At 41.7% G+C, this 26,408-nt stretch overlaps 2 protein-coding genes across 8 annotated transcripts in view; both read right to left on the bottom strand.

The window, feature by feature from the left end:
• The window catches only part of LOC137325182 (uncharacterized), a 61,765-nt gene extending 54,359 nt beyond the window's left edge, over positions 1-7,406 (bottom strand). The window contains exon 1 of the mRNA XM_067989982.1: positions 7,295-7,406. The gene's annotated coding sequence lies outside the window, so the exon portion shown is untranslated. The remainder of the gene's footprint in view (positions 1-7,294) is intronic.
• A 2,293-nt stretch (positions 7,407-9,699) lies between these two features.
• The window catches only part of palmdb (palmdelphin b), a 123,568-nt gene continuing 106,859 nt past the window's right edge, over positions 9,700-26,408 (bottom strand). For 5 of the 7 annotated variants that reach the window (XM_067989989.1, XM_067989986.1, XM_067989990.1 and 2 more), the window contains one exon: positions 9,701-10,191. In XM_067989989.1, coding sequence (XP_067846090.1) covers positions 10,046-10,191 — 146 coding nt within the window. In that variant the 3' untranslated portion in view covers positions 9,701-10,045. Of the gene's footprint in view, positions 10,192-15,312; positions 15,748-26,408 lie in introns of those variants that run through there. The other 2 variants (XM_067989984.1, XM_067989985.1) reach the window with 2 other exon arrangements.

The following is a 26,408-nucleotide window of genomic DNA, read 5'->3' as shown; positions in this document are numbered from 1 at the left end:
CCATTTGATAAGATCATGGCTGATCTGTGATCTAACTCCATATACCTGCCTTTGGCCCATATCCCTTAATACCAAATGATCTGGAGGTGGTGTTGTTTCCATGTACCTGCTGCCCTTGTCCTTCTAGGTGGTAGAGGTCGCGGGTTTGGGAGGTACTGTTGAAGAAGCCTTGGCGAGTTGCTGCAGTGCATCCTGTGGATGGTACACACTGCAGCCACCGTGCTCCAGTGGTGAAGGGAGTGAATGTTTAGGGTGGTGGATGGGGTGTCAATCAAGCGGGCTGCTTTGTCCTGGACGTTGTCAAGCTTCTTGCTTGTTGTTGGAGCTGCACTCATCCAGGCAAGTGGAGAGTATTCCATCACACTCCTGACTTGTGCCTTGTAGATGGTGGAAAGGCTTTGGGGAGTCAGGAGGTGAGTCACTTGCTGCAGAATACCCAGCCCCTGACCTGCTCTTGTAGCCACAGTATTTATGTGGCTGGTCAACGGTGACCCCCAGGACGCTGATGGTGGGGGATTCGGCGATGGTAATGCCGTTGAATGTCAAGGGGAGGTGGTTAGACTCTCTCTTGTTGGAAATGGTCATTGCCTAGCACTTATCTGGCGTGAATGTTACTTGTCACTTATCAGCCCAAGCCTGTATGGTGTCCAGGACTTGCTGCATGCGAGCACGGACTGCTTCATTATCTGAGGGGTTGCGAATGGAACTGAACACTGTGCAATCATCAGTGAACATCCCCATTTCTGACCTTATGATGGAGGGAAGGTAATTGATGAAGCAGCTGAAGATGGTTGGGCCCAGAACGCTGCCCTGAGGAACTCGGGCAGCAATGTCCTGGGGCTGAGGTGAATGGCCTCTAACAACCACTTCCTTTGTGCTAGGTATGACTCCAGCCACTGGAGAATTTTCCCCCCGATCCCCATTGACTTCAATTTTATTAGGGCTCCTTGGTGCCACACTCGGTCAAATGCTGCCTTGATTTAAAGGGCAGTCACTCTCAGCTTACCTCTGGAATTCAGCTCTTTTGTCCACGTTTGGACCAAGGCTGTAATGAGGTCTGTAGCCGAGTGGTCCTGGCGGAACCCAAACTGAGCATCGGTGAGCAGGTTATTGGTGAGAAAGTGCCGCTCGACGACACCTTCCATCACATTGCTGATGGTTGAGAGTAGACTGATGGGGCGGTAATTGGCCGGATTGGATTTGTCCTGCTTTTTGTGGACAGGACATACCCGGGCAATTTTCCACATTGTCAGGTAGATGCCCAGTCCACCAGCCTGTCTATATCCTCTTGAAGTCTATCACTATCCTCCTCACTGTTCACTACACTTCCAAGTTTTGGGTCATCTGCAAATTTTGAAATTGTGCCCTGTACACCCAAATCCAAGTTATTAATATATATCAAGAAAAGCAGTGGTCCTAGTACCGACCCCTGGGGAACATCACTGTATACCTTCCTCCAGTCTGAAAAACAACCGTTCACCACTATTCTCTTTCCTGTCACTTAGCCAATTTCGTATCCATGCTGACACTGCCCCTTTTATTCCATGTACTTCAACTTTGCTGACAAGCCTATTATGAGGCACTTTATCAAACACCTTTTGAAGTCCATGTAACTACATCAATCGCATTGCCCTCATTAACCCTTTCTGTACCTCATCAAAAAACTCAATCAAGTTAGTTAAACACGATTTGCCTTTAACAAATCTGTGCTGGCTTAATTAATCCACACTTGTCGAAGTGACTGTTAATTTTGTCCCAGATTATTGTTTCTAAAAGTTTCCCACCACCAAGGTTAAACTGACTGGCCTGTAATTGCCGGGTTTATCCTTACACCCTTTTTTGAACGAGGGTGTAACATTTGCAATTCTCCAGTCCTCTGGCACCACCCCTGTATCCAAGGATGATTGGAAGATTATGGGCAGCACCTCTGCAATTTCTACCCTTACTTCCCTCAGCAACCTAGGATGCGTCCCATCCGGACCGGGTGACTTATCTACTTTAAGTACAGCCAGCCTTTCTAGTACCTAATCTTTATTAATTCTTTAGCCCATCCAGTATCTCAACTACCTCTTCTTTTACTGTGACTTTGGCAGCTTCTTCTTCCTTGGTAAAGACAGATGCAAAGTACTCATTTAGTATTCTAGATCTGGGCAACAGTTGTACTCAGTGTTAGAACATGTTCGCAGAACTCATGCAGCCCCAGAGTCTTTGTAGTACGACCCCTTAACTTTCAAACAAAGGAGATGATACATCCAGGTAAAAGCCACAGATGCACTACACTTTGAAAACTGATATGTCTCAATCTTTGCAGATCTCTCCCCTCCAAGGTCCGACAGAAATGAAAGATCTTAAACAGCATCAGACTCGCACTCCATAACCAAGGTATCAGATACAGGTGACTTACCCACTAGGCTCCAAATTCTAATGGAGGATGCTGCACCTCCCTTCAATACCTGACCTCCCCCCTCCGCAAGGCAACCTACAGCATCCTACAAAACAGAAACATACCGCGCTCTCCATCCTCTCACCCTGCAACCACATGGCAGTCCCAGAGAGGGAAGAGGAAACATGGACATGCCCAAGTACAGTGGTGAAACCCCACTTCGCTCCCACTACGACCAGTCCTGTGAAGAGGCCTTCAACAGTTCATGCAACAATCCTGCCAGATCACAACACAGCAGCCCAACAGGGGCTGCGCATGTCTCCATATTGGATCGCATTTAAACAAAAATGGAAACCATTTGGCTGTAGATATATTGTATTACCAATTTAAGAGCAGTAGCTGCAGAATTGATTCTCAGTGGGCAACACCTGATTTATACTACGTGGCTGGAATCTCACAACTGTAGCCAGGGAAGATGGTTTCTGTACGGTTTCTTGCATTAATGAGCAAAGCTTCACACCCCCTAGCTAATAATTTTTTAATGCTTTGAGAGCATGAGCAGGAGTATGGAAACATTAAAAATACTGCGCTTAAATTTATAAAGAAGGTCCAATTGATCCCCCTCCCTCCCTCCGCTCCCCCGCCAGTGCTTTTTAATTTGTACATTTTAAACCTGGCTTGACACCTCTGGAGTCATATTTCATTCAGTATCCAACCCAAGCAGTGAGTGATAACCATTAACTCTCAGTATACTATAACAACTATTGTTATGTGACATTTGACATTTAAAACCCTTATCAAAGAATCACATACAGGCATAACTGCAAGTAAATGTTGACAGTTTTTCCCATTGACAAGACCTAACATAGGAATTTACAATATATTTGGAGATGGATTGTTGCAAGCACTCAACATTTTTCCAATTCTCCTAGGAACCAGTTATACCAGCTGCTGACACTGAAGAAACATGCAGTATGCTATCAGTTTTTGAAAAAAGAGACAGTTAACATATTGGGTCTAATTTAATTGGACCATTATGGGTGGCACTGGGATCTCCAGTGTCACTGGACAGAAATCAGTGCCACAAGTGCCCTCTCTAGGAAGGTACCACTAATAAAATAATCTAACTCAAGCTCCAATCAAACTGGAAAAAGTGTAACATGAAGTAAATCAGTATTTCAGTATTGTGATCAATTATACAATTAACATTCTGAGGTACCCATTGGTCTCAGATTGCCTCAAGCGTACCAGTGGACACCATATGGTCCCTCTCCAAGGCCAGCAGGGTGCAGACAAGACCACAGATGAGAGGCAGGCAGCCAGAGCGAGCCTTTCTGCACGTCCCACACATCTTGGCCAGGCCCAGGAGTAGACGCATAAGAACTTCCTCTGTCTTGCCTGTGCCTCCATGTACTGGCTGGCCGAATATCAGGAATGTGGGATTAAAATGGAGGCAAAAATTGAGGAACAGCCCTTTTAAATAGGAAAATAGGGGCTGCAACCTCTCACATGCTATGTACATGTGAAATACGGTTCCTTCCAGGCTGCAAAAATTACACGTGGCCTAGGTACCAGTGAAGTGGCTCAACAGTACGCTGGATACCACAGCTCCATGCAACACTCTCCAACTCAGGTCCCCAGTGGTGCAGGGAAGGATCCTCATGTACAAAGCCTTCCATTGGGAGCCCCCGCCTTCACCGAACGGCAAGATGTAATGCCAGGGCATGTCCGGATGAAGACGAAAGGAAGTGGAGAGTGTGTAGGAGCAATCTATAAAGGAAGTCCCTCCATTCAGAATTGAATGGCACGAAGGGAATTTCCGAGAGGCTGCTCAAGTTGTGAGGCGGAGACTCACAACCATTTTGGATGTTGATCCTTTGCTTTAAATTTTTATTTTTCCTTCCTCCCCACCCTTGTTTTCTTCAGTCTGATCTTGCAGTTACCAGTTCTGACAAAGGATCTACACTTGAAACGTTAACCTACCTTTTCAGATGCTGATAGAAAATGCTGGTAATGTGCAGGTCTGTTTTTATTTCAGATATCCAGCATTTTTGTTTTAATCCCTATCTGAGCTATCAAATGCAACTGGAGATGTTTGATATGATCAAATGCTTTGCTAGTGCTGAAATATTTGTCTGTCAGTATCCTATCAGCATTGTTATGACACTAGTTTTTGTATCCAGACAGATATTTCCACTGATCTCAATCCATGAAGCACACATAAACATGCACATCAACCCAAAAAAAAGCTGACTAATGGTTTCAACAAATCTGACACAGTAGCTAAAAAGCTGACGACCCTGAGTATAAGCACATAACATGAAAATAAGTAGTTACATGAGCTTGTAATTTAAGCTGTAGATATGTCCTATATTGCATTGGAGCAAAAATAATGTATATGATAGTCTGAAAGGGAAAATGCAAATATTGAAGGTACAACACTGTAGTGCATTTCTAAGGGTTTTGACGGCAGGCTCCTCTGGAAAGTTTTGAACTTTTACATTATGATGCACTCTGGTTCACAATTGATAGATTTTTAATCATCAGAAAGGAAAAACAAAATGATAATTGGACTTTCAAAAGAGTAAAGGACCATCAGTTTCCCAAAATTAAACCTCAACACTCTATCTCCCACATCCATCCATCAGCAACCCCACCCTGCGTCAGTACACAGAAACACTCTACCCCTTCCGGACCCAGTATGCAGAGACTGTACTTTATCCAATGCCCCATCCTTTCACAGAGATGTACTATTTTCCTTCAACCCTACTAGTACATACCGACATTCTTTGTCTTCTTCCCCTCAATTCAACTTAGCAATCTCCACCTCATCCAACCTAGATCAAGCTGGAACTATTTTTCCTCCTCCTTTCCCCCACCCCACCAGTTCTTGCTGGCACCCTTTCTCCCCTTCAATTAATGCTAGAACTGTCTCTCCTCCCCACCATAAATCATTGGTCTCATCTTCTGCCTCTTCCCTCTCCCCTTCATTATCATCCATTTCACTCCCCAATACATTCCCCCCTTTGTTTCACTGCCATCCACTTCTTTCCCTCTTCCCTTCATTGTCATCCATTTCCTTTCTTCCCTTCGTTGCTATTAATTTCACCTCTTTATTGCCATTTATCTCTTTAATGCTATCCATTCTTCCCTTTCTCCCTCGCCTTCATTGCTATCTGTTTCCTCTCTTCCCTCTATTTTTGGTTCTGCACCTGCCTGAGTCCTGCTGAAAAATGATTTTAGCCAATGCTGTACTTGGGAATTCCAGTTCTCATGAAGGAGCCAGAGTCACTTTGCAGCACCACTTGCTAGAAGTCATGATGATTTTTGTCCACAAATGCTGACATGCAGATCAGATCCTAAAATGCTGATTGTCAGCAAAATACTAGCAGTTGACATGTAAGCAAAATTATTTGGAAGATTCTCATTAATAATTACATTACTGAGAGTCAATTCTCATACCTTTTGGAGGTAAAAGGAAAAATCACAAATGTTGGAAAATTGAAATAAAAATAGAAGATAGTGCAAATACTAAGATTGATCAGTATCTGAACGAGAACATTTTTAACCCTATCTCTTTCAAATATTGACTGACCTGCTTGGATTTGCAGCATTTACTACTTTTTTACCTTTGGGGGTAGTTTATTTATACTCATCCCAAGATGGCATCTGACACACTATACTGCACATTTGAGAGAGAGAGCTATACAAAGATAGTGGCATAAAACTGCTCCTAAAAGTATAGATGTAAGGAATCTTACAACACCAGGTTATAGTCCAACTGTTTTATTTGAAAATCACAGTCTTTCGGAGGCTTTCTCCTTCGTCTCCTTCGTTCACCTGACGAAGGAGAAAGCCTCCGAAAGCTTGTGATTTTCAAATTAAACAGTTGGACTATAACCTGGTGTTGTAAGATTCCTTGCATTTGTCAACCCCAGTCCATCACCGGCATCTCCACATCATGGCTAAAAGTATAGTGTAATGGTTGTATTAACTGCCACTTGAAGTTTAACCTTTTTTGGAAAGTAGTTCAGTTCTGTCGCTGGGAGATTCAACACTTTTGAACATTTAATTTTTTTTTATATAAAGCATTAACAGGATTAAACAGCAATCATGAGCTTGGAGGGCAGCTTATTTTATCAATCAGTCTTTGTTCCAGCATTTCTCTTTCCTTGGTGCCAAAACAATACCCAAAACCACCAATAACGGTCATGCCACTTGGTTGTAAGAATTCTTCTGGTTGCTATGCAGAGGTACATCGTAAATCTCTACTGGTGAAGGCTCCTTGAAACGAAAATGCAAACACAACATTTTACAATGCGCGTCGGATGTAGCTAGAAAGAAGTAAAAAAGGAATCCTTCCCATGAATTGATTTACGAAGTTACTACACAGAACCATCAGAGTAAGTCATATCCTCACAGCTCATAGAGTCATAGAGTTATACAGCACGGATAGAGGCCCTTCGGCCCATCGTGTCCGAGCTCTTACAGTTACCTAAATAATGCGCTGCCCTGACGAAAAAATGACAATGGAGGTATAAATATTACTTTAAAATATAATCGATTTGAAGAGTGAGCATTCAGGTGAAACCCTATTTCCGTTTAGAAAGTTAACGGAACAGAAGCCAGAAGGTGGGACAGTGCGTCACCTTTGCTCTGTAGAAAGGAGCATACCTGCAACCCCCACCCCTCCTCCTCGGGACATAGTGTCATCCACCACCACCACCAGTTACCCTGCACAAACCCGTTACCGTGTGGGCACGTCGCCCTGCACCTGAGTCGGTGGCCAGTTCCATCAAAACAGCTGACAATCGACCTCCCCATTCTGCATTAAGACCACTGGTTTAGGGATGCGTAAACTGGAATCGGTTCAATGTTCGCTACCTGCCCTCGGTGCAGCCACCACTTTACCTCTCTCCGGGAGTGCAGCGCCCGAGCCCCGAGCCGAGCCCGGAGTGCGCGAGCGAGCGAGAGTGAGTGAGTGAGTGTGTGCAGCAACTCCAGCAAAAACTCTCCAACAACACGACGTCTGCCTCACCTTTAACCCAGCAACTCCAGTGCTAAAACAGTGGTTTTAATCCCAGCCCTTGAAAGCCGGTCTTTTAGCATTTGCTCCTCCTCGGAGAGAGTTTCGCGCCAGCAGAATGTAATTAATGAGTCTCCGTGGAAACGGCTGGGACAAGCTCTCTCTCCCTCTCCCTCTCCCCCCCCCCCCTCCCCCCTCCCTCCTCCCCGGTAACCGCGAGTCGGTGCAGATCGCACACGGACTCTCAAAATCCGAGAATTGTTCGGAGTCAGATTTCTGATCCAAGACAAAAAAAAAGAGTGCCTCTCATCACCGTCCCATTTAAAAACCCGGAGCGGGTTTATTTTTTTTTAAAGTGTGACATACATCGGAATAGGTCACATTCTTAAACCAAGATGAGTGAGTCTCACCCCCAAGTGAAGGAGATTTGGCAGGTCATGTTTGAGAATTAAATTAAAGAGGAACCAAAAGGTGAATGAAATTAAGGAGAAAGAGCAGGGTTGGAAACATCCAATGAATTTATGTTCCAAACAGGTAAATCACTAGGTTGGCATGTAAAATTAAACAACACCAGGGAAGGGAGAATATACCTGTCAATGTTGGAAATACACAGCAGGCCTATTAGTATATGCAAAGAGAAAGGGTAGATTAATATTTTAGGTGTAGACAGATGAAGGGTCTATGCTAGAAACTTCAATCTGCATTTTCTCTTTTCATGTGTTGATGAACCTGCTTTGCATTTCCAGGATTTTCTGTTCTTACTTCATATTTCCAGCATTTGCAGTTTTTAATTTTTATCTCTTCAGGAAGGGAGATTGGGATGGGGCTAATGCTGAAATATGAATGTGTTGAAAGTTAAAATGCTAGTTTTTATTGATACTCCGTCACTACTTTATATGAGACCATTTACACCAACAGGGTTTCATAGTCCTTTCATCTTTGTAACGCAGAATCGAACACAATCCATACGGTCTGCTTTGGTTGCTATAAGTATCCTACATGAAACAAGTTTTGGGAGTGATAACCTTGATCCCAATGTTTGTAGGTCACAACACAATACTGTCGGTAATTTGGCACTAATTGGCATTAAATTTGCCATCTCAGATACATCAACGGAATAGCAAGAGGGCAAAGGGGAGAAACAACGGTGCAAGAGGGGATGCTGCACTGATTATTATGGCACACTCATGGATGGAGTAGAGGAAGCTTTGCTGTGTATCTGGCTGTACTATACTTATCTGAGAACATGTGATGCTGACAGTTGGGGGGCAAAAGTGAAGAAAGTATTCTATTTCCAGCTCTGATATCCTTCACCTTAGCACTGGGACTAATTGAGAGAGTGATAAATGACACAGTGGCATTAAATACATATTTGAATCACTTTACTGATGCCCTTATTACATGTTCATTGTGCAATCAGATGACACTGTATTTCAGGTATATTTGTTGTGCCAAAGGTTGCAGCCTCTATTGCACTATCTGAAGTTGATGTTTCTCAAATTTTGGCTGCAGTTCTTGCCCAACATGAATAACGTTGATCACCAGTGCCCAAAACAAGGTCAGAGGACCACCTGGTGGGTCTGCTTCTGGGCCTAGCAAAATCCATCGTGTACAGGTCTAGGATGCATAAAATCACCGGAGAGGGTCTCTCTGACTGTTTGTACACTTTTCGGTCTTTAGTACTCACATGGGTGTGACCATGCAGTGTCCATCAATTCACTAGAAATCTTTTGTGACTGGTAGGCACCACATGATACTGATTGTTTAATTGATCCAAACTTAACCGTTGCATTTTAACAGATTTTTACTGACATGCTTTTTTAGTTTGGACAGGCCATCTATTTTTATTACTGGTGTACTCCTTCAAGAGATGTGTTTTTAGTTGTCCATTTTCAGGCCTAAACAAAAGAAAACCTCCTTCATCTTAATGAGCACATCAACAATTCATCCAGGAAGCAGTGAGCTTCATCTTTAACTAGAATTCTTGCAATCGCATGATAAAAGATAAAAGGAGGCAATATTGGGGAAAACAGTAGAAAAATAAATGTTTCATGAGTATACAAAGAAATACATCAGGAAGAAAAAAACTGACCCAGAAAGGACAAAAGAAGAAAACAAAGATGGAAAGGAAGGTGTAAAAAAAGAATTATAGAAATGGTTAAACAAAGGAAGGGAGATAAATGTAACTACTGAAATATTCAAAAATGTAAAAAATGAAACAAAGTTCCGTGTATTTTTATTGAACTTTTAGATTGAAGTTTTATACGAAAAACAAAATTGATAAACAACAACACAGGCATGTATGCAATGACGCTAGTGGGCAGGTCATTTGAAAATCTATCTGCATGAGGTCAAAGAAAAATAAAACAAAAATATGCCCTGGGGATAGCTAAATCAATCAGTTTGAACCCATTGTTCCTCGTGTGCTGCTGCTCAAACCTGGGGAGATCAGACTCAATTGTAGCCATCATCATGGTAATACTAACTTCCTTTAGACTTTCATGCTGTGTCCAAATAGGTCATATCCTAAAGTCATTTCTGTTACGTGTTCCTTGGGGGGCAGGGGTGTTGTAAACTGCTAGGTGACACATCAGATAATGGATACTTCGGACCAGGTCAATGTTCTGTGGTAGATTCTAGGATGCAGTACTCCAGGGTGCCACCCAATCTGTAGGTAGAGGCTGGGATTCTTCCCATTTGGCTCTTGATGACCCTTCAAGCTTTCCATCAACTTCTCTGGAACTGAGAATCAGGCGGGGGCTTATAATGGGCAGTCGATCCACTGAAAGTGAAAATTACCCTTAAAGTTACAATTCTGATTTGTCAATCTTTTAGGATCATGAAATTTAAGCTGTTCAGGTAGAAGCATGACTGTTATAAATTCAGGGTCTGCTGTAGATACCTTTTCAGATTCAGTAGCATCAGCCACTCTCACAAGCAGATCCCATGCCCCTTGCGTTCCAGAGTAGACTCACACTGCTTAATATCAGCTTATGCAATGCATAACCCAGCAGTTTGAATAATGCATCCACTTGACATACAAACTGGATACCATAAACTAGCATGTGCTCCCATATGTGCTTCTCTAATCATTTGATAAGTGACGCTAATGAACAGTTTGGTAAGACAAGGTTGATGGCAAATCAAGAAGCTGGTTTATTTTGCAGAATACACATAACTGTGCATAAGTAGCAATTCCAGATTTATTTTAAGCTTCTACAACATTCCAGTAACAATACAAAATAACAAATACATGCTGTGCAATCCTGAATAGTGGATAGAGTAGTCACTTTTTGTTTTATTTCCTTTCGGGTCAACTGGGAAAACAAACCCGTTATATCTTAATTCCCAGCTCAGGCTATGATCTACCTTCTTGCTATCTTTGTTACACCTGACGAACCCTGAACATGGGTTTACCTTTCTTTTTTTATTAGATTTGACCCCAGGAAGCGGAATCTCACCAGACTGCCCTGGCAGCTACTCCTGCTGAGCTCAACTGAATCAAGTCATCTCAACCAGATTAGGTATGAACGATCACTGAAATGTGCAAACTAACCTTGTTTGAAGCACGTTGGGTCAAACATCTGAATTCTAATTTACATCTCCCAGCACGGCTGTTCTGTGAATTTAACCCCTTATTCAATAGTGGAATTTTTAACATTAATTACACCAAGATACCCTCATGATGGCATAGTCAGAAATCCAAAACTGTGATAGTGATACAGAAATTTGCATATATTTAAGGTGATGCTGAAGTGAGATGGACAACAGGATATGCACTAAGTTGTGCTATTTGTATAAGAGAGATGGATATACTGATCTCTATGGCAGCGCACATGAGCAGTCCAGGACCTGGAGCGTGGTTTCTGATGTCTTTTGCAATCCAGCTGCAGCCTAAGTATGGCAGCACTTTGGCTATCTCTGTAATACAGCAAATTTACCAGAGCAATTTTTAAATATTTGTTCTCAGGATCTGGGCAGCACTGGCAAGGCTGTATTTATTGCCCATACTTAGTTGCTCTGAAAACTGAGTGGCATATTAAACAACTTCAGAGGGCATTAAGAGTCAACCACGTAGCGTTGATTCGAGTCATGTATAGGCCAGATCACATAGGGGTGGCAGGTTCCCTTCCATAAAGGGTACCAGGGAACCAAAGAACAAAAGAACGGACAACAGTTGCCACGTTTGTATACATTTGCCTTATATTTGTTTGTCTTGCATCAGTCTGAGAGTCCAGCTATCCATCCAGTTTACCAAAGTCCATTCACATGCAAGAAACTCTGCTGCAGGGCAATAAGTAAAAACTAATCAATCAAGCTGTTGTAAAACTGTTGTAAAGGCATTCCATTTGAAATTTTAAAAAGTTGATGTGGTGAAATCAGCAGCAGCACACGTCGCAGCACTTGTGCCGTGCTTAAAATCTAAGTCATTAGTTAATTATCACAGTTTAATTTCACGAAAGCTTACAATATTATTTAGAAGAAAATTACTATTAACCCAATCATTGAATTGAATTTAATTAATAAACTAAACGTGCATAGTCCTAAATTAATATAAATTCTCATTTTTGAATAAATTCCCTGATTTACCAGTTAAGCTCAAGTTTATATTCCTGCAAAATGGGTTTTACGCTTTAATTGCAACAGTTGGGCACCTCTGAATAAGAAATCAGACCTCCATAGACCAAGCTGCTTTTTTTTTCCCAGTTCCACAGTTCTATATCTATTCAAAGCTCAATATAAAAACATGGGGCCTCTCAAAATTTCCATTACTTTTTCTTTGGAAATCTCTTTGAATGAATACTCGGGGGGTTAAATTTGATAACCCCTGAATCCGGGTGAGGGGGGTCGTGGTGCGTGATTAACCCGCGCCCGGTGGTTGAGATGCAGGCAGCACGTGAGATTCGTGCTGCCTGGTCATTTACCTGATATCTTCGAGCAGCCAGCCTTAGCTGTGCGGTTGAGTGGCTGCTCACCATCAGGGGGGCCCTGATATCGCGCGAGTGGCTCGCATCACATAAAGGCAGCCTGCAGTTCTTAATGGCAGCCTGCACCTCTTAATGGCAGCCTGCACCTCTCATTTGCAAAATATAAGATACGGGTCCGCACGGAGTCTGAACAGAGATCAGACATCGCACAGGTAAAACACAAATGCAGGTCCTGTCCCTATGTTTACAAACTGTTGAGTTATGTTGAAACATTGAAGGTTGCACACTACTAAATCCCACATCCTCCAATTTGCATGCCAGATCTCACCAATCTGTCGATCTGAGTTTGTACCAGGCCTGCGAGATAGCATGCAGCAAGTTTCTCTGCTGATGCACTAGCGGCCTTGGTACAAGTGGTAGACAGAAGGAGGGACATCCTATATCCGTGGGGGGGGGGGCAGGGGCAAGAGACCCTCCACACATATGCTCAAGAGGCAGTGGGAGGCAGTAGAGAATGAAGTCAGTGCCAGGCGCATAGCACCACAAACATGGATGCAGTGCAGGAAGAAGTTCGATACTTTGACACAAGTGGTCAAAGTGAGTGAGATCAACTGTCAAGTGGCATCTCCTACCAACTGCACCATTAGCCCCATCCACTGCTCCACACACTACACCCCCCATCATCCACACACCAACAAACTCTTTCAATCAGTACTCAACTCTTCCAATCAGATGCTTTCTCTCACCCTCACACATTACCACTGTTGTAAGCTGCACACCCACAACTCAAAGGTCACACACACTTGCAGCTATTCAACCATGACAGGCACATCATCCAAACATCTTGCAGGACACTCACTGACACACGTCCCACTTTCTTGCGGGAAAAGGTGGCACATAACAGGAGGCTGCAAGAGGCAGTGGCTCTATGGAACATGAACCTGCTGTCCTCTTTCACGATCACAGCATTCTTGTCCCACCCCTGCCACACTGCCCTTGCTGTTGCCTGTCAGCTAGCCAGCCCTTGTAGAGTATTGAAACTTTATTATAGGAACATAGGAACAGGAGTAGGCCATTTAGCCCCTCGAGCCTGTTCTGCCATTCAACGAGATCATGGTTGATCTGTGACCTAACCCCATATGCCCGTCTTAGCTCCATATCCTTTACTACCTTTGGTTAACAAAAAATTATCAATCTCAGATTTAAAATGAACAATTGAGCTAGCATCAACTGCTGTTTGCAGAATTGCAGAAAAGCATTCCAAACTTCTACCATCCTTTGCGTGTAGAAGCGTTTCGTAATTTCACTCCTGCAAGTCCTGGCTCCATTTTTAGGTTATGTTCCCTAGTCCTAGTATTCAAGTATACGAGACCTCCAAAAACAGGTACAAATGCATCAGAAGCAATAATCCAGTAACTAACCTATAAATCCTGCATGATCCCTTTATATAGTGCTGGTGGGGTGGGGGGGGGGGGTCCTCCATGCTGTTTACAACCTGTTCAGCTGTTCGAGGTTAAGGCAGTGCATTGGTTGGAGCGTTGAGTTCCAAAATAGTAACTGTCCCTTTAAATCAGCATTGCACACTGATCTAATGCATATCCTCCTTACTTTACATGCTGCCAGCGTTCGTTATCTGCGTGTGTGCAAATACCTGTACCAAAATGGCGTCCAGTGCACGTCACTCTAGAAGCGTGTGCGCGCATTCCAGATGCCATTTTGGGTCCTTAAGAGGCCATGAAGCACCTACAAAACGGGTGCTACATGGCCCAATTTATAGCCCATTGTTCTCCTAATAGTCCATATTTTCAATATCCATTGACACATTAAATTTGTACTGTTTCTTCTCCCACATCACTCACTCAACTGATCGACACACTTTGACAAACACACAGAACAACCAAGTTTTTAAACTGGCACCTATCTCTGTCTCATTCCAAGTCTTCAAAGATGCAGAAATTTTAAAACGAATGTGAAGCTGAAATTGTTTTGAGGGTCAAAGAATATAAATGCTAAATTAATTTGTAAAGTATATTTTCGTCCAAACTTGGATATTGATTGAGATAGTTTAAATGTGTAGTATATTAGATTTTTGAAATCTAATCAATTTAAATGGATCTCTCACTCACGGGGGCAAACGATGGTCTTTGCACAGTTGCCAAGTTTATACTGTAACAGCATTTTTGTATTTCAACTCCAGATTGAAAGGAGAAATAATGAATTTTATGAAGGAGACACAGGACATCATTCAAAGTAACTCTTACATTTAGCTTTTTTGGCTTAAATTTGGCCATAATTCATTGGCTGTAAAGACATCAATCTTACCTGAATGAGTCACATGTCAAGGTACATTTGAGAAAATAGTACACTGAAATAAAGACCAATTACTCCATATACTCTTAGGAGTTTCTTTTTTAAGTTTTATTTTTTTTTTCTCAGTCATAAGGTCATTCTGCGACAAATAATTGCTTATATAAATATTTGCTGGGCTTTCATTTATAATCTTTGATAAAATAAGGAGGTTAGATAATGTAACTCATTAAGAGAAATGTTTATAATCTGGAAAGAAGTTGCAAAATACTAATTAGGGCCACAAAGAAGTTTTTATGCTTCATTCATTCAACTTGGCTTACTTCCACCACGCTCCCCCAGTTCTGATCTCATATCACCAAAACACACATTTACTTCATCAGGCTGCAACTTCTATCCTTCCAACAGCTGCGAAGGAGGCTTAAGTTTTAAATCATGCACTGCCGATAGGATTAAAGCGTCAACGTTTAATGCATCTGTAATTCTAAGAAAATCAAGTGAAAAATCTTTTATTGACTTATAGCTCAGTTCCAAATGAGAATACATTTGATTATCATAAGGCTAAATATGTCTAGACAATCTAGAAATTAAGTATTGTTAATAACACAATGTGAAAAGGCTCATCAATTATTTTACATCCAAATTTGAAAAAAAACACAATACAGATAGTTTTGCCAAGAGTACTTTATTACTCATGAAGACAATCTTTTAAACTAAGAACATAAGTGAAAGGCAGTTTCAAAGACTAAAATTAATTCAATGCAATTTAGCAACGTTTAATTCAACCAACTACTGTTTATCATATATAATAGAACTAAAATAATCTAATACTTCTAATGGCAGTTATAGTTGGGTAAGTGACAGCTGATGCAAATATAATGGATACAACATTTTGATTGAATATATGTGGTAGCTGAACAATAGGGAAGTTGCAGCACAACAAACTCAATGGATGGTCATTTTCATTTGTCTGTCCTGTATTTAAGAGGTCACATTACCTCCCACAGTTCCAGGTACGAGTAATGTCCAAATTAATGTTGGATGGAAGGCTCCACTTTACATCATCACCTTTTTACCTAGCCTGGCCATTTTAGTTCTTAAGGCTGTTGATTGAGGGAAAAATAAAGATGAATATTGTTACTTATTTTTCTGGGACATTTTCAAATATCACAAAATTTTAAAAGCAAATGCCATAGGAAGAAAGGTACATACCACAACATTACGCTGACGTCTTAAGCACCGTAATTAGTCGTGAAAAGCTTGTAAGAAACACTGAGAGCTGGCATGCGTTTAGAGCACAGAAACATTTTATGCAAAACTATTAGATTAGAGAAGGCTAGAATTCCTTGTTGAAGCAGCAGGGAATACTAAAAGATTCTAAGTTCTTATTAATACAAATATATTTTCTGTAAATAAGCTCTTCAATTCACATACTGTGTATTGATTTTGAGATGTTACTAGCTATAACCATCTATTCTGCATAGTTACAATAAAGATATCATTGACATCTTCATTAAAAGGGTACTGGAATGGAGAGGAAGCCAAACGGCCTGCTCCGCAGCAATAAGTTTCATCACTAAAATGTAATAATTGGCTTTGTCAATCCAATGGAATAATATATTTGTCAAATATAGCATACTTCACAAATTGGGAAGGAAGAAACAATCTAAATGTCACAGAGATGAACTGTTAATTACAAGTCAAGGAGTTAGTAATTACAGTACTACGAAAGGTGTTTAATAAAGATATCTTTCACCCTATCAAACCAGTTTCTAGCCAAATCATTGATTGTTCCTTATTAACACCATATTGTTTGAACATAAGAACATAACAACATAAGAAATAGGAGCAGGAATAGGCCATACGGCCCCTCGAGCCTGCTTCACCATTCAATAGGACCATGGCTGATCTTTGACCTCAACTCCACTTTCCTGCCTGATCCCCATATCACATGATTCCCTTAGAGTCCAAAAATCTATTGATCTCAGTATTGAATATACTCAACGACATAGCATCCACAGCCCTCCTGGGTAGAGCATTTCAAAAATTCACAACCCTATAAGTGAAGAGATTTCTCCTCATCTCAGTCCTAAAAGGCTGACCCCTTATCCTGAGACCATGCCCCCTAGTTCTAGTCTCTGCAGCCAGGGGAAACAACCTCTCAGCATCTACCCTATCAAGCCCTCTCAGAATCTCATATGTTTCAATGAGATCACCTCTCATTCTTCTAAATTCGAGAGAGTATAGACCCATTTTACTCAATCTCTCCTCATAAGACAACCCTCTCATCCCAGGAATCAATCTAGTGAACCTTTGTTGCACAGCCTCTAAGGCAAGTATCCTTATTTAGGTAAGAATATACAGTACTCCAGGTGTGGTCTCACCAAAGCCCTGTACATTTGCAGCTAGACTTCCATACTCTTGTACTCCAACCCCCTTGCAATAAAGGCCATTTGCCTACCTAATTGCTTGCTATACCTGCATGCTAACTTTCTGTTTAATGTACAACAGCACCCAAATCCCTTTGAACACCAACATTTAATAGTTGATGTTAACTCATTAATGTAGATTGCTGTTTTGAATATACATTCACAATTTCTAAATTTTGTCAATGCAACAGTTTTTTTTTAAATCTATAAAACTGTTGTCAGTGCATCATCTTGGATTTTTTGGCTGTTAGTGGTGAATGGGTGAGGGGCTGTTAGTGGGGGAGGGTGGTGTGGTGGCGGATGGGTGGAGGAAATGATTGAAGCAAATTTCTATATTCTGCACTTGCAGACCCGGTAATCCAAATAATGGAGGTGAAGATAGTACAGGAAATAGAGCTGAAATGTTTATTCCTTTCAATTCTGAAGGATCCCTCAGCTTTCTTATCCTATATATAATAACATTTTTTTTAAGTTATAAGAAAATAGTCAGAAAAATGTAAAGGATAATTATTAATTCATTGCAATCACCTAAAGAATTCAAATGTTGCATATTTTCCATTTGGCTGCAAAAAGGCAAGTGAAGTCTTTAAATGGAGAACAGAGCTTATTGTTTGTGGCAATTAAAATAAATATAATTTGCAGGTATAAATTACCCATGAAAATTGTCACGCTATCATTTATACACAAAGTTACAGAATCTGAATTGCTGTGAAAAGAGATATGGGGCACGATTTTAAAAGGAAAATACGGGTGGGTTGGGGGCGGTGGGGCATCCAAAATGGCAACCATTTCGGACCCTCCTCCAACCCGCCCATTTCTGGTTTACACCGGAGTGGGATGAGGGGCGGACGACTAACCCGCTCCCAGGAGGCGGGTTGGTGATTAAAATCTTTCAAGGAGGCAGCGGGCCTCCATTTTTGCAGTTTCCGAAATCAATCCCAGGGGGCCGGGATTCCCGGGCCTTCTCTTTCATGCCACGTGAAAGGAGGCGATAAGGCCCAAGACTAACAGGTAGGTGGTAGGTGCCTTTTTGGCACAGCTTGTGGGCCTGGAGGTGCAAGGATGCTTCCTCCAGGCCCAACAAGCCTACCTACAGCGACCCCCCCAATGATTGCGGACATCCCCCCCAGGCCTGATCCCCACCTCCAACGATCGCGGATCCCTGATCCCCGATCCTCCCCCAACGATCGCAGACCCCCACAATGACCCTTGATCCCTCCCCCCATGACTGACTCTCCCCCGTGACCCACATGCCACCTGTGCCCCCATGCCAAGTCATGGCCTGTGCCAACCCATGCCCTCCCCCCATCCATACAAACAAAGACTTACCTGAACACGTCCTCTCCCTGGCTGCTCTTCTGTCCAACTGAGACCAGCCTGTCAACCCGTACTTCCAGGTTTCCTGTCCGCAATTTGACCACCCCCCTCCCCCTTCCCGGCTCAGAGTCAAAATCATGCCCATGATTTATTTTTCTCACTTTGACAACTCAAGTGAGTAGTATCCTCCCATTATAAGTTACATCTACAACAACTTATGATACTGAACTCATGGTTCCCCAGCGAGTTCCTTTTTAAATTAGGAACTCACCATATTTTTACCAACAAATAGAACTCATACGCCTCATTCAAAGTAAATTAACTAAAAAAAAATTGGTATATTTACATATTGTTCATTTTGTCAAATGTTTCTGCTTAATGTTACATTTCACAGATTATATATGCAAACTTTACTAGGTGAGATTTTAGTTCACTATTAATAGAAGCAGCAGGTATTGGGTCGCTGTGGGTTAAAATCGTCCATGCAAATCTGTGCTTTTAAGTTTTGAAAGGGATTGAACAGCAGGGCATAAGGAATGTTGCAGAGTTTTTGCAAAAGGCATGTCAAAACCTGCAGCAAATCGGTATCAAGGTCCACTTTTTTCCTAATAAGAATATTTATTGGAAAGTTAAAGTAGCACTGATACTTAAAAGACTGAATTATTAAACTGTGGGCTGGATTAAAGATGTTTGTAGATTTTGATTCAATGCAGTAAATTGAGTTGGTAAATTACAAATTTACACATAATCAATACACACGCACATATACCACATATACAGAGCTCCCTATATATTTGTCATCGTGGATCAAATAAAATCAGACTTTTTCTCAATACTACAACTGATCAATGCTTAAGGGCTTAGTATTTGCCATTGTAATTACAGGTGCGTGTTTGTGTTTTTTTTAAATTAACCCCAATCTGAGCCATGTACAATTTATACCTGAACCCCTCCATGTCTAACCTGTACACATTCTATGGCTATTGGTGGGGAGGAGACTGGGTGTGGAGAGAGGGTAAACATACCTCCTTTACATAAGTATAGTTTTGCATTTACTATCTGCACCAATATAATATAATTCAAGATTGTGCAACAATGTAAGATGCCATGCACATTGTAGTGTCAGAACACAATAGATCATGGGGCTTGTAACTTCAAAGCAGACCAGAATAAAACCATCCTTGACCTTGAACAGTTACTGACAGGAAAAGCTTTTCACTTTGAACTAAACATCCATAACACAATGTTATTACTGATGTGCCATTAATAAACTAGGTTAACAATACAGTGAGTGGCACTAAAATGAATGATCAATGTGTAACCTATGCGCTGCATATGGATTCTCCCACTGATAGTATTGGCACAGGATACTTTGTTCTGTATGTTATGGAAAAGGTAGGAATGTTATTAATGTAGCATAGAGTACTATATAATTTTTTAAGATCTTGGTGAGACAGACTATAGGAGATTAGTGGTACATCTAAATAAGAAAAGTTAATCTATTCAGTGTCATGAATGTGTGATTGTCATTGCAGTATATGTTATTACTTTACATCACAGTTTTTGCAACTGGACTTCAGATTTTGACCAGCGTAGACAACACAAATTAATTTTGTCCTGGAGACCAGCATTTTTAGCTCACATTTTAATCTTTGCTCAGAAAACATTACAAATAGAGGAATTAATAAAATGCTTCAAATCTACCAGCTTCATTACAGAACATTTTGCTGATCACCTCCGTATGTGTTCCCACTTAAATTGTATGCTCTGTCACTTATAAATGCGAAAAAATCTGCGAGTCTTGCTCTGACTTCTGCGCAGTAGGCCCCTGACCTGGTCCGATTTCTCGGGGTCAGAGACGGTTACATAAAGTGGACAGGTACCTGTGCCAGTAATGGCACAGTTCGGGTGCCCACTATGTTGGGGTGGGGGGAGGAATTTTGCAGCTCAAGGCTGGGACAAAGTGCCAATGGGGTCAGAAAAGGATAATGCTGCTGTCGCTAAAAAAAAACTGGCCCATTTCCCAAAAGGACAATATCCTAATGACAGTCAGTCACTTTGCAGGCAGCTGCTGCAAGGAAACCAGCCTTTCAGACTTGTGCGCCCCGCTTCTACCTGGATGAATAATGTATCCCTTCTTCATTCAGGCAGACATTAACTTGGGGACAATAGAGATGGAACTGGCAGGAATTCTAGGTGATGTCGTCTAGCCAGTCCTGCCTCTTTGATGTTACACCTGAAGTGGTTGAACACAAGATGCACCTATCTCCCCTGCCTGAGCAAATCCTGGTGCAGTTCAAAAGGGAAGGGGCGGACGCCCAACGTAACGGAGTCCTTCCCAAAAATTTTCCTCTGCTTGCCATGACAGTGACCTGGATCTGCAAAATAGATCGCAGATGTGAGGTCCCAATTTTTGATTAATTATTACTAACCCTCGGCTTTCTCTACAGCCGAAGAAAACCTGTTTGTAATGAACACCATATATTATCATAAAAATGAGCTAGGTATGCAATGTAAAATTGAATATGAAAATTCACTGGGCTGTTATATTTAAGAGCCGATTTTAACCATGCCCATCAGGCAGGCAGTTAAAAGCGCCTGGAGGAGTTACCCACAGATGTCATGCTCTCTTCCCACATTCGTCCGATTTTAACCTGTTCTTCTGAGTAGATGGAAAAGACATCTGCCAGAAACAGGAAAGCTCCTTCTTTAAATATGCAGATTGGGCTCCAATGACATCATCGGGGACCGTCTGCTATTTTAACCATGGGGAAGCGGTTGTGGCTTTCCTTCCAGGCCAATCAAATGGGAACGGGAGCTGAGGCCAGCAAAGGCCCAAAGAAATAAGTCTATAAATTTATTTTTAAACTTTCCTTGTGGGGCCCAGAGGAGCAGGTTAGGCCCTCCCGAAAGCCCCCCCCCCCCCCGTGATTAACTGAGTGCCAGTACCCGTTCCTTCGATCCCCAGTGTCAGCCTCTGTCGCCTGACATTGCGCTCCTGCCCGCTAGCCAGCTGATGCTTCCCACCTGTTTCGGACGAGCAACTGACCGGGAGCATGCAAGTGAGGCCCAGGAGTTAAGATCTCCGGGCTTCAAGATGTGAGGTCAGGACAGTTTTCCACTGCGTCAGCCCCCGCCCACACAATTCCCGCCTCGAGTTAAAATTGGGTCTTTATTTGTCCGTGTTTTTTGTGCTGTGATTTACACTAGGTTATATTGTACAACTGATTAAAATAATAATAGTAAATCTTCGGATCATATCTAAATTGAAATTAGAAATAAAAGATATTGGTGAAACTCAGCAGGCACTTTTTTTGATGACTGTTTAAAAAACTATTCCTTGAACTTTTATAGAGAATATTCACAAAGAGATGGAAAAAGTGAAAGCATACCAGTAATTGCAGCCTTTTGAAAATGTTTTCACTGATTGAAATATTATAAGGACAACATACAGCAAACACTATGAAGTCGTGGTAGCAAGGAAAAGAAAATTGTCAATATATTTAATAAATAGCAATTCAGATGTAGTAGCAATAAGAAACATTTTCCAAGCACTTAATTATCTTTGGAATTAATTTGGAAGTATTAGTACTGCACAGTAGTAAGTAGATATTTATGTTGTATTAGATTCATGCAGGTATGATAGCACTGCAAGATATTTCACATTTATATATTTATAGATAGCTGTATAACATAAAGCCCAATCTCCATGAAAATATGTTTATAATTTTTCCAAATAACTATCACTGTGAAAGAAGATTAAGGAAGGAATTAGATGAAGCAAAGTTTATTCTCAGAAATGATGTGGAGATGCCGGTGATGGACTGGGGTTGACAATTGTAAACAATTTTACAACACCAAGTTATAGTCCAGCAATTTTATTTTAAATTCACAAGCTTTCGGAGATTCTCTCCTTCCTCAGGTAAATGTTCAGGATCTCCTTGAAGCCTACGCATTTATACATATTGAATAATACATGGTGTTTACAGACTGCCCCTGCAACTGCCCGTTGCCAAGGCAATCACCGTGTTCAGACAGAGAGGTGTCATCTGCAGAACCCCCGAATACACATTCAACAAAAAAACAAACAGGGAAAAAAAACAGAGAAAAAAAAACACAGAGAGAGGCACGAGGAGGAACGCGATGGACACCTACAGACGCTGAAAGACGCCCTAGTTAGAACGGGATATGACGCTCGACTCATCGATCGACAGTTCCGACGGGCCACAGCAAAAAATCGCATAGACCTCCTCAGGAGACTAACACGGGACGCAACCAACAGAGTACCCTTTGTCGTCCAGTACTTCCCCGGAGCGGAGAAACTACGCCATGTTCTCCGCAGCCTTCAACATGTCATCAATGAGGACAAACACCTCGCTATGGCCATCCCCACACCTCCACTACTCGCCTTTAAACAGCCACCCAACCTCAAACAGACCATCGTTCGCAGCAAACTACCCAGCTTTCAAGAGAACAGCGTCCACGACGCCACACAACCCTGCCACGGTAACCTCTGCAAGACATGCCAGATCATCGACACAGATACCACCATCACACGAGATGACACCACCCACCAGGTGCATGGTTCATACTCCTGTGACTCGGCCAACGTTGTCTACCTCATACGTTGCAGGAAAGGATGCCCCAGAGCATGGTACATTGGCGAGACCATGCAGACGCTGCGACAACGGATGAACGGACACCGCGCAACAATCGCCAAACAGGAGGGTTCCCTCCCAGTCGGGGAACACTTCAGCAGTCATGGACATTCATCCACCGACCTTCGGGTAAGCGTACTCCAAGGCGGCCTTCGAGACACACGACAACGCAAAATCGTCGAGCAGAAATTGATAGCCAAGTTCCGCACCCATGAGGACGGCCTCAACCGGGATCTTGGGTTCATGTCACGCTACACGTTACCCCACCAGCGAACAAATGTTATCTGTTTTTAATATAATGGGTCATTTGCTGGCTCTCTCTGCCTTCCGGATGTTTCTGCCTCTCTCTGTGTTTTTTTTTCTCTGTTTTTTTTCCCTGTTTGTTTTTTTGTTGAATGTGTATTCGGGGGTTCTGCAGATGACACCTCTCTGTCTGAACACGGTGATTGCCTTGGCAACGGGCAGTTGCAGGGGCAGTCTGTAAACACCATGTATTATTCAATATGTATAAATGCGTAGGCTTCAAGGAGATCCTGAACATTTACCTGAGGAAGGAGAGAATCTCCGAAAGCTTGTGAATTTAAAATAAAATTGCTGGACTATAACTTGGTGTTGTAAAATTGTTTACTATTCTCAGAAAAGCAAAGAATGTTAGCATAAGATATCTACAAACCAAAGTAAATTGTTTAGTGTACAGACATATGGAAGCTAATTTTACAGAGATTAGGTCAGTAAAATTATGTTCACAATATAGATCTAGATGTGGAGATGCCGGTGATGGACTGGGGTTGACAATTGTAAACAATTTTACAACACCAAGTTATAGTCCAGCAATTTTATTTTAAATTCACAAGCTTTCGGAGACTTCCTCCTTCCTCAGGTAAATGTTCATGAGCTCCTGAACATTTACCTGAGGAAGGAGGAAGTCTCCGAAAGCTTGTGAATTTAAAATAAAATTGCTGGACTATAACTTGGTGTTGTAAAATTGTTTACAAATATAGATCTAACATGAGCGAAACAGGATCTGGAAGTACAAAAATATAAAGCTGAAAAATGATTACATGTTAGTTTATCTGAAACAGTACTTAATAAAAAAACCTTTAAAGATGAAGAGTTCCAAAGTAAAACATTAAATGAAGATACCAATAATCAAAATATTATAGATCTAATATTTTAATATTTGAAACTGTCATAGGAACTTAGGAACAGGAATAGGGCATTCAGTCCCTCAAGCCTGTTCCACCATTCAATTAGATTGTGGCTGATCTGTATCTTAACTCCATTTACCTGCCTTGGTTCTGTAACTGTTAATACCCTTGCCTAACAACAATCTATCAATCTCAATTTTGAAATTTTCAATTGACCTATAGCCTCAACATCTCTTTGGGGGAGAGAGTTCTAGATTTCCACTATCCTTTGTGTGAAGACGTGCTCTGTGACATCACCTCTGAACTGCTTAGCTTTTATTTTAAGGTTATACCCCTTGTTCTGGACTCCCCCATCAGGGGAAATCGTTTCTCTCTATATACCCTATCAACTCCTTTAATCATCTTAAACACCTCACTTAAATCACCCCTTAATTTTCTATGCTCAAGGAAATACAAGCCTAGTCTATGCAATCTGTCTTCATAATTTAACCCTTTTAGCCCAGGTATCATTCTGGCGAATCAAGGCCAATATATCCTTCCTGAGATGCAGTGCCCAGAACTAAACCCTGTACTCTAAATGGGGTCTAACCAGAGCTGTCAATTAAAAAAGTAGCCAACTTTATCAAATTGAATACTGCAGTAGAGTAGCATGCTTTTCAGATGCATGAGAGCTCATTTCACTCCTCTCTGGGTTCATGTCTGAGCAGTAACAAGCTTCCAGTACTGTTAAGGCAATGAGTTTTGCCAATTGGGGCACAGACTAAAATTCAGAAGAGGATAGGTGAATAGGTTAGCTTTAACTGCTTCACAAGCAGATTGATGAATTTTTATATATCTTACAGATGATTGGAAGAGGATAGTGATGGCAGATTCAAGAAGGAACCGCATAGATATTTGGCAGAGCAGGTGTTTGGGAGGGTATGGGAAATGCGGTAGTGCAAGGCATTTTTCAAATTGGGACAAGCTTGGTGAACTCTTCTGGTCTTGTACATTCTTATGTTCTTAGTATAAAACATGGAATGGATCAATACACTACAGTTCTTGGGGTAGAGTTTCCACTTTGGACGCAATCGGAAAATTGCGCCCAAAATGCGTGTGAAATTGCGCTAGTTAGGTCTTGCTTCAAGTTTCCGATAAAATTCATTTGCAGAATCACAAATGTAAAATTTTCCATGAACCAGCGCAATCTGACAGTGTAATAGAGCATAATTATTAATTTTTTTCTTTCCATTAACAAGTATTTCTTGATGTATTTAACAGTGGTAACCTGGTCCAGTTTTATTGATGGAGCTGAAAATGGGTTTATCACAAAAAATAAGCATTTTTAATAAGAGTGTCCAGTCCTCCACCTGAGTAACCTGATTTAAAATCACTGAAAATGACTTAAAAAAACTATACTGAACCAAATACTGCTTTCATTGGTGTACACTAGTCAGTTTCTTAGTAAATTAAATATTTTTTGAAATGAACATTTTTGAAATTGTGCCTACTAGTGACTGTGCGCCTAAGAAAATGAGCGCAATTTGAAGAGCCTTCCCTAGAACCAGAGCAATCGACGGCATCTCGCAATGTCGACCTGGGGGCGTGGCCAGTTTTGTGGGCAGGGTCTGATCCGGGCGAATTGAATCTTAAATTAGCGGAAAAGATCGCGAATGTAAGTGGTTTTGAGTGTAACTCATTTATGTTTAAAATTCCCCGATGTTTTGCACTGGTTCGGCTGATTCCACGCGGATTGCACTGATTTTACTGTTGTAAACTCTACCCCTTATGTTCACTGAGCTGTTACGGGAGTAAGTCCCACCCAGAAGGAAAGAAAAGTCAGATTCCTGCAACGTTCTTGTGCCCCCTGCTGTCTGATCCCTGGAACAACACAGACACCAAAGTGACTTTCCTTTGCGGGATGAGCGGAATGAGGCAGTAAAGATACAGAAGTGAAAAAGACAAAGTTGTAGAAATTGGACCTTGCTGCGTCCGTTTCACAGGTGTAAAATGAGCACAATAACAGCCAATTTCAGGGACCAATGTCCTGCACCCAAATGACGCCTGAAAGACATTCGATCCGTTATTGGGTCAGTCCATTTTTCAGACCTTCAGGTTAGCCGCCTAAAGCAGGCGTTAGGCACCTTGCATGTACTAATGAGGGGCCCAACACCTGTTTTAGGGCCCCTCAGGGATATTGGGTTGCCCTGAACGGATCAGGCGTCAGGTCGGT

Source organism: Heptranchias perlo, chromosome 9, assembly GCF_035084215.1.
Source record: "Heptranchias perlo isolate sHepPer1 chromosome 9, sHepPer1.hap1, whole genome shotgun sequence".
NCBI lineage: Eukaryota > Metazoa > Chordata > Chondrichthyes > Hexanchiformes > Hexanchidae > Heptranchias > Heptranchias perlo.
The sequence above is the reverse complement of the archived record's forward strand: the minus strand, read 5'-3'. Positions and strand labels throughout refer to the sequence as shown.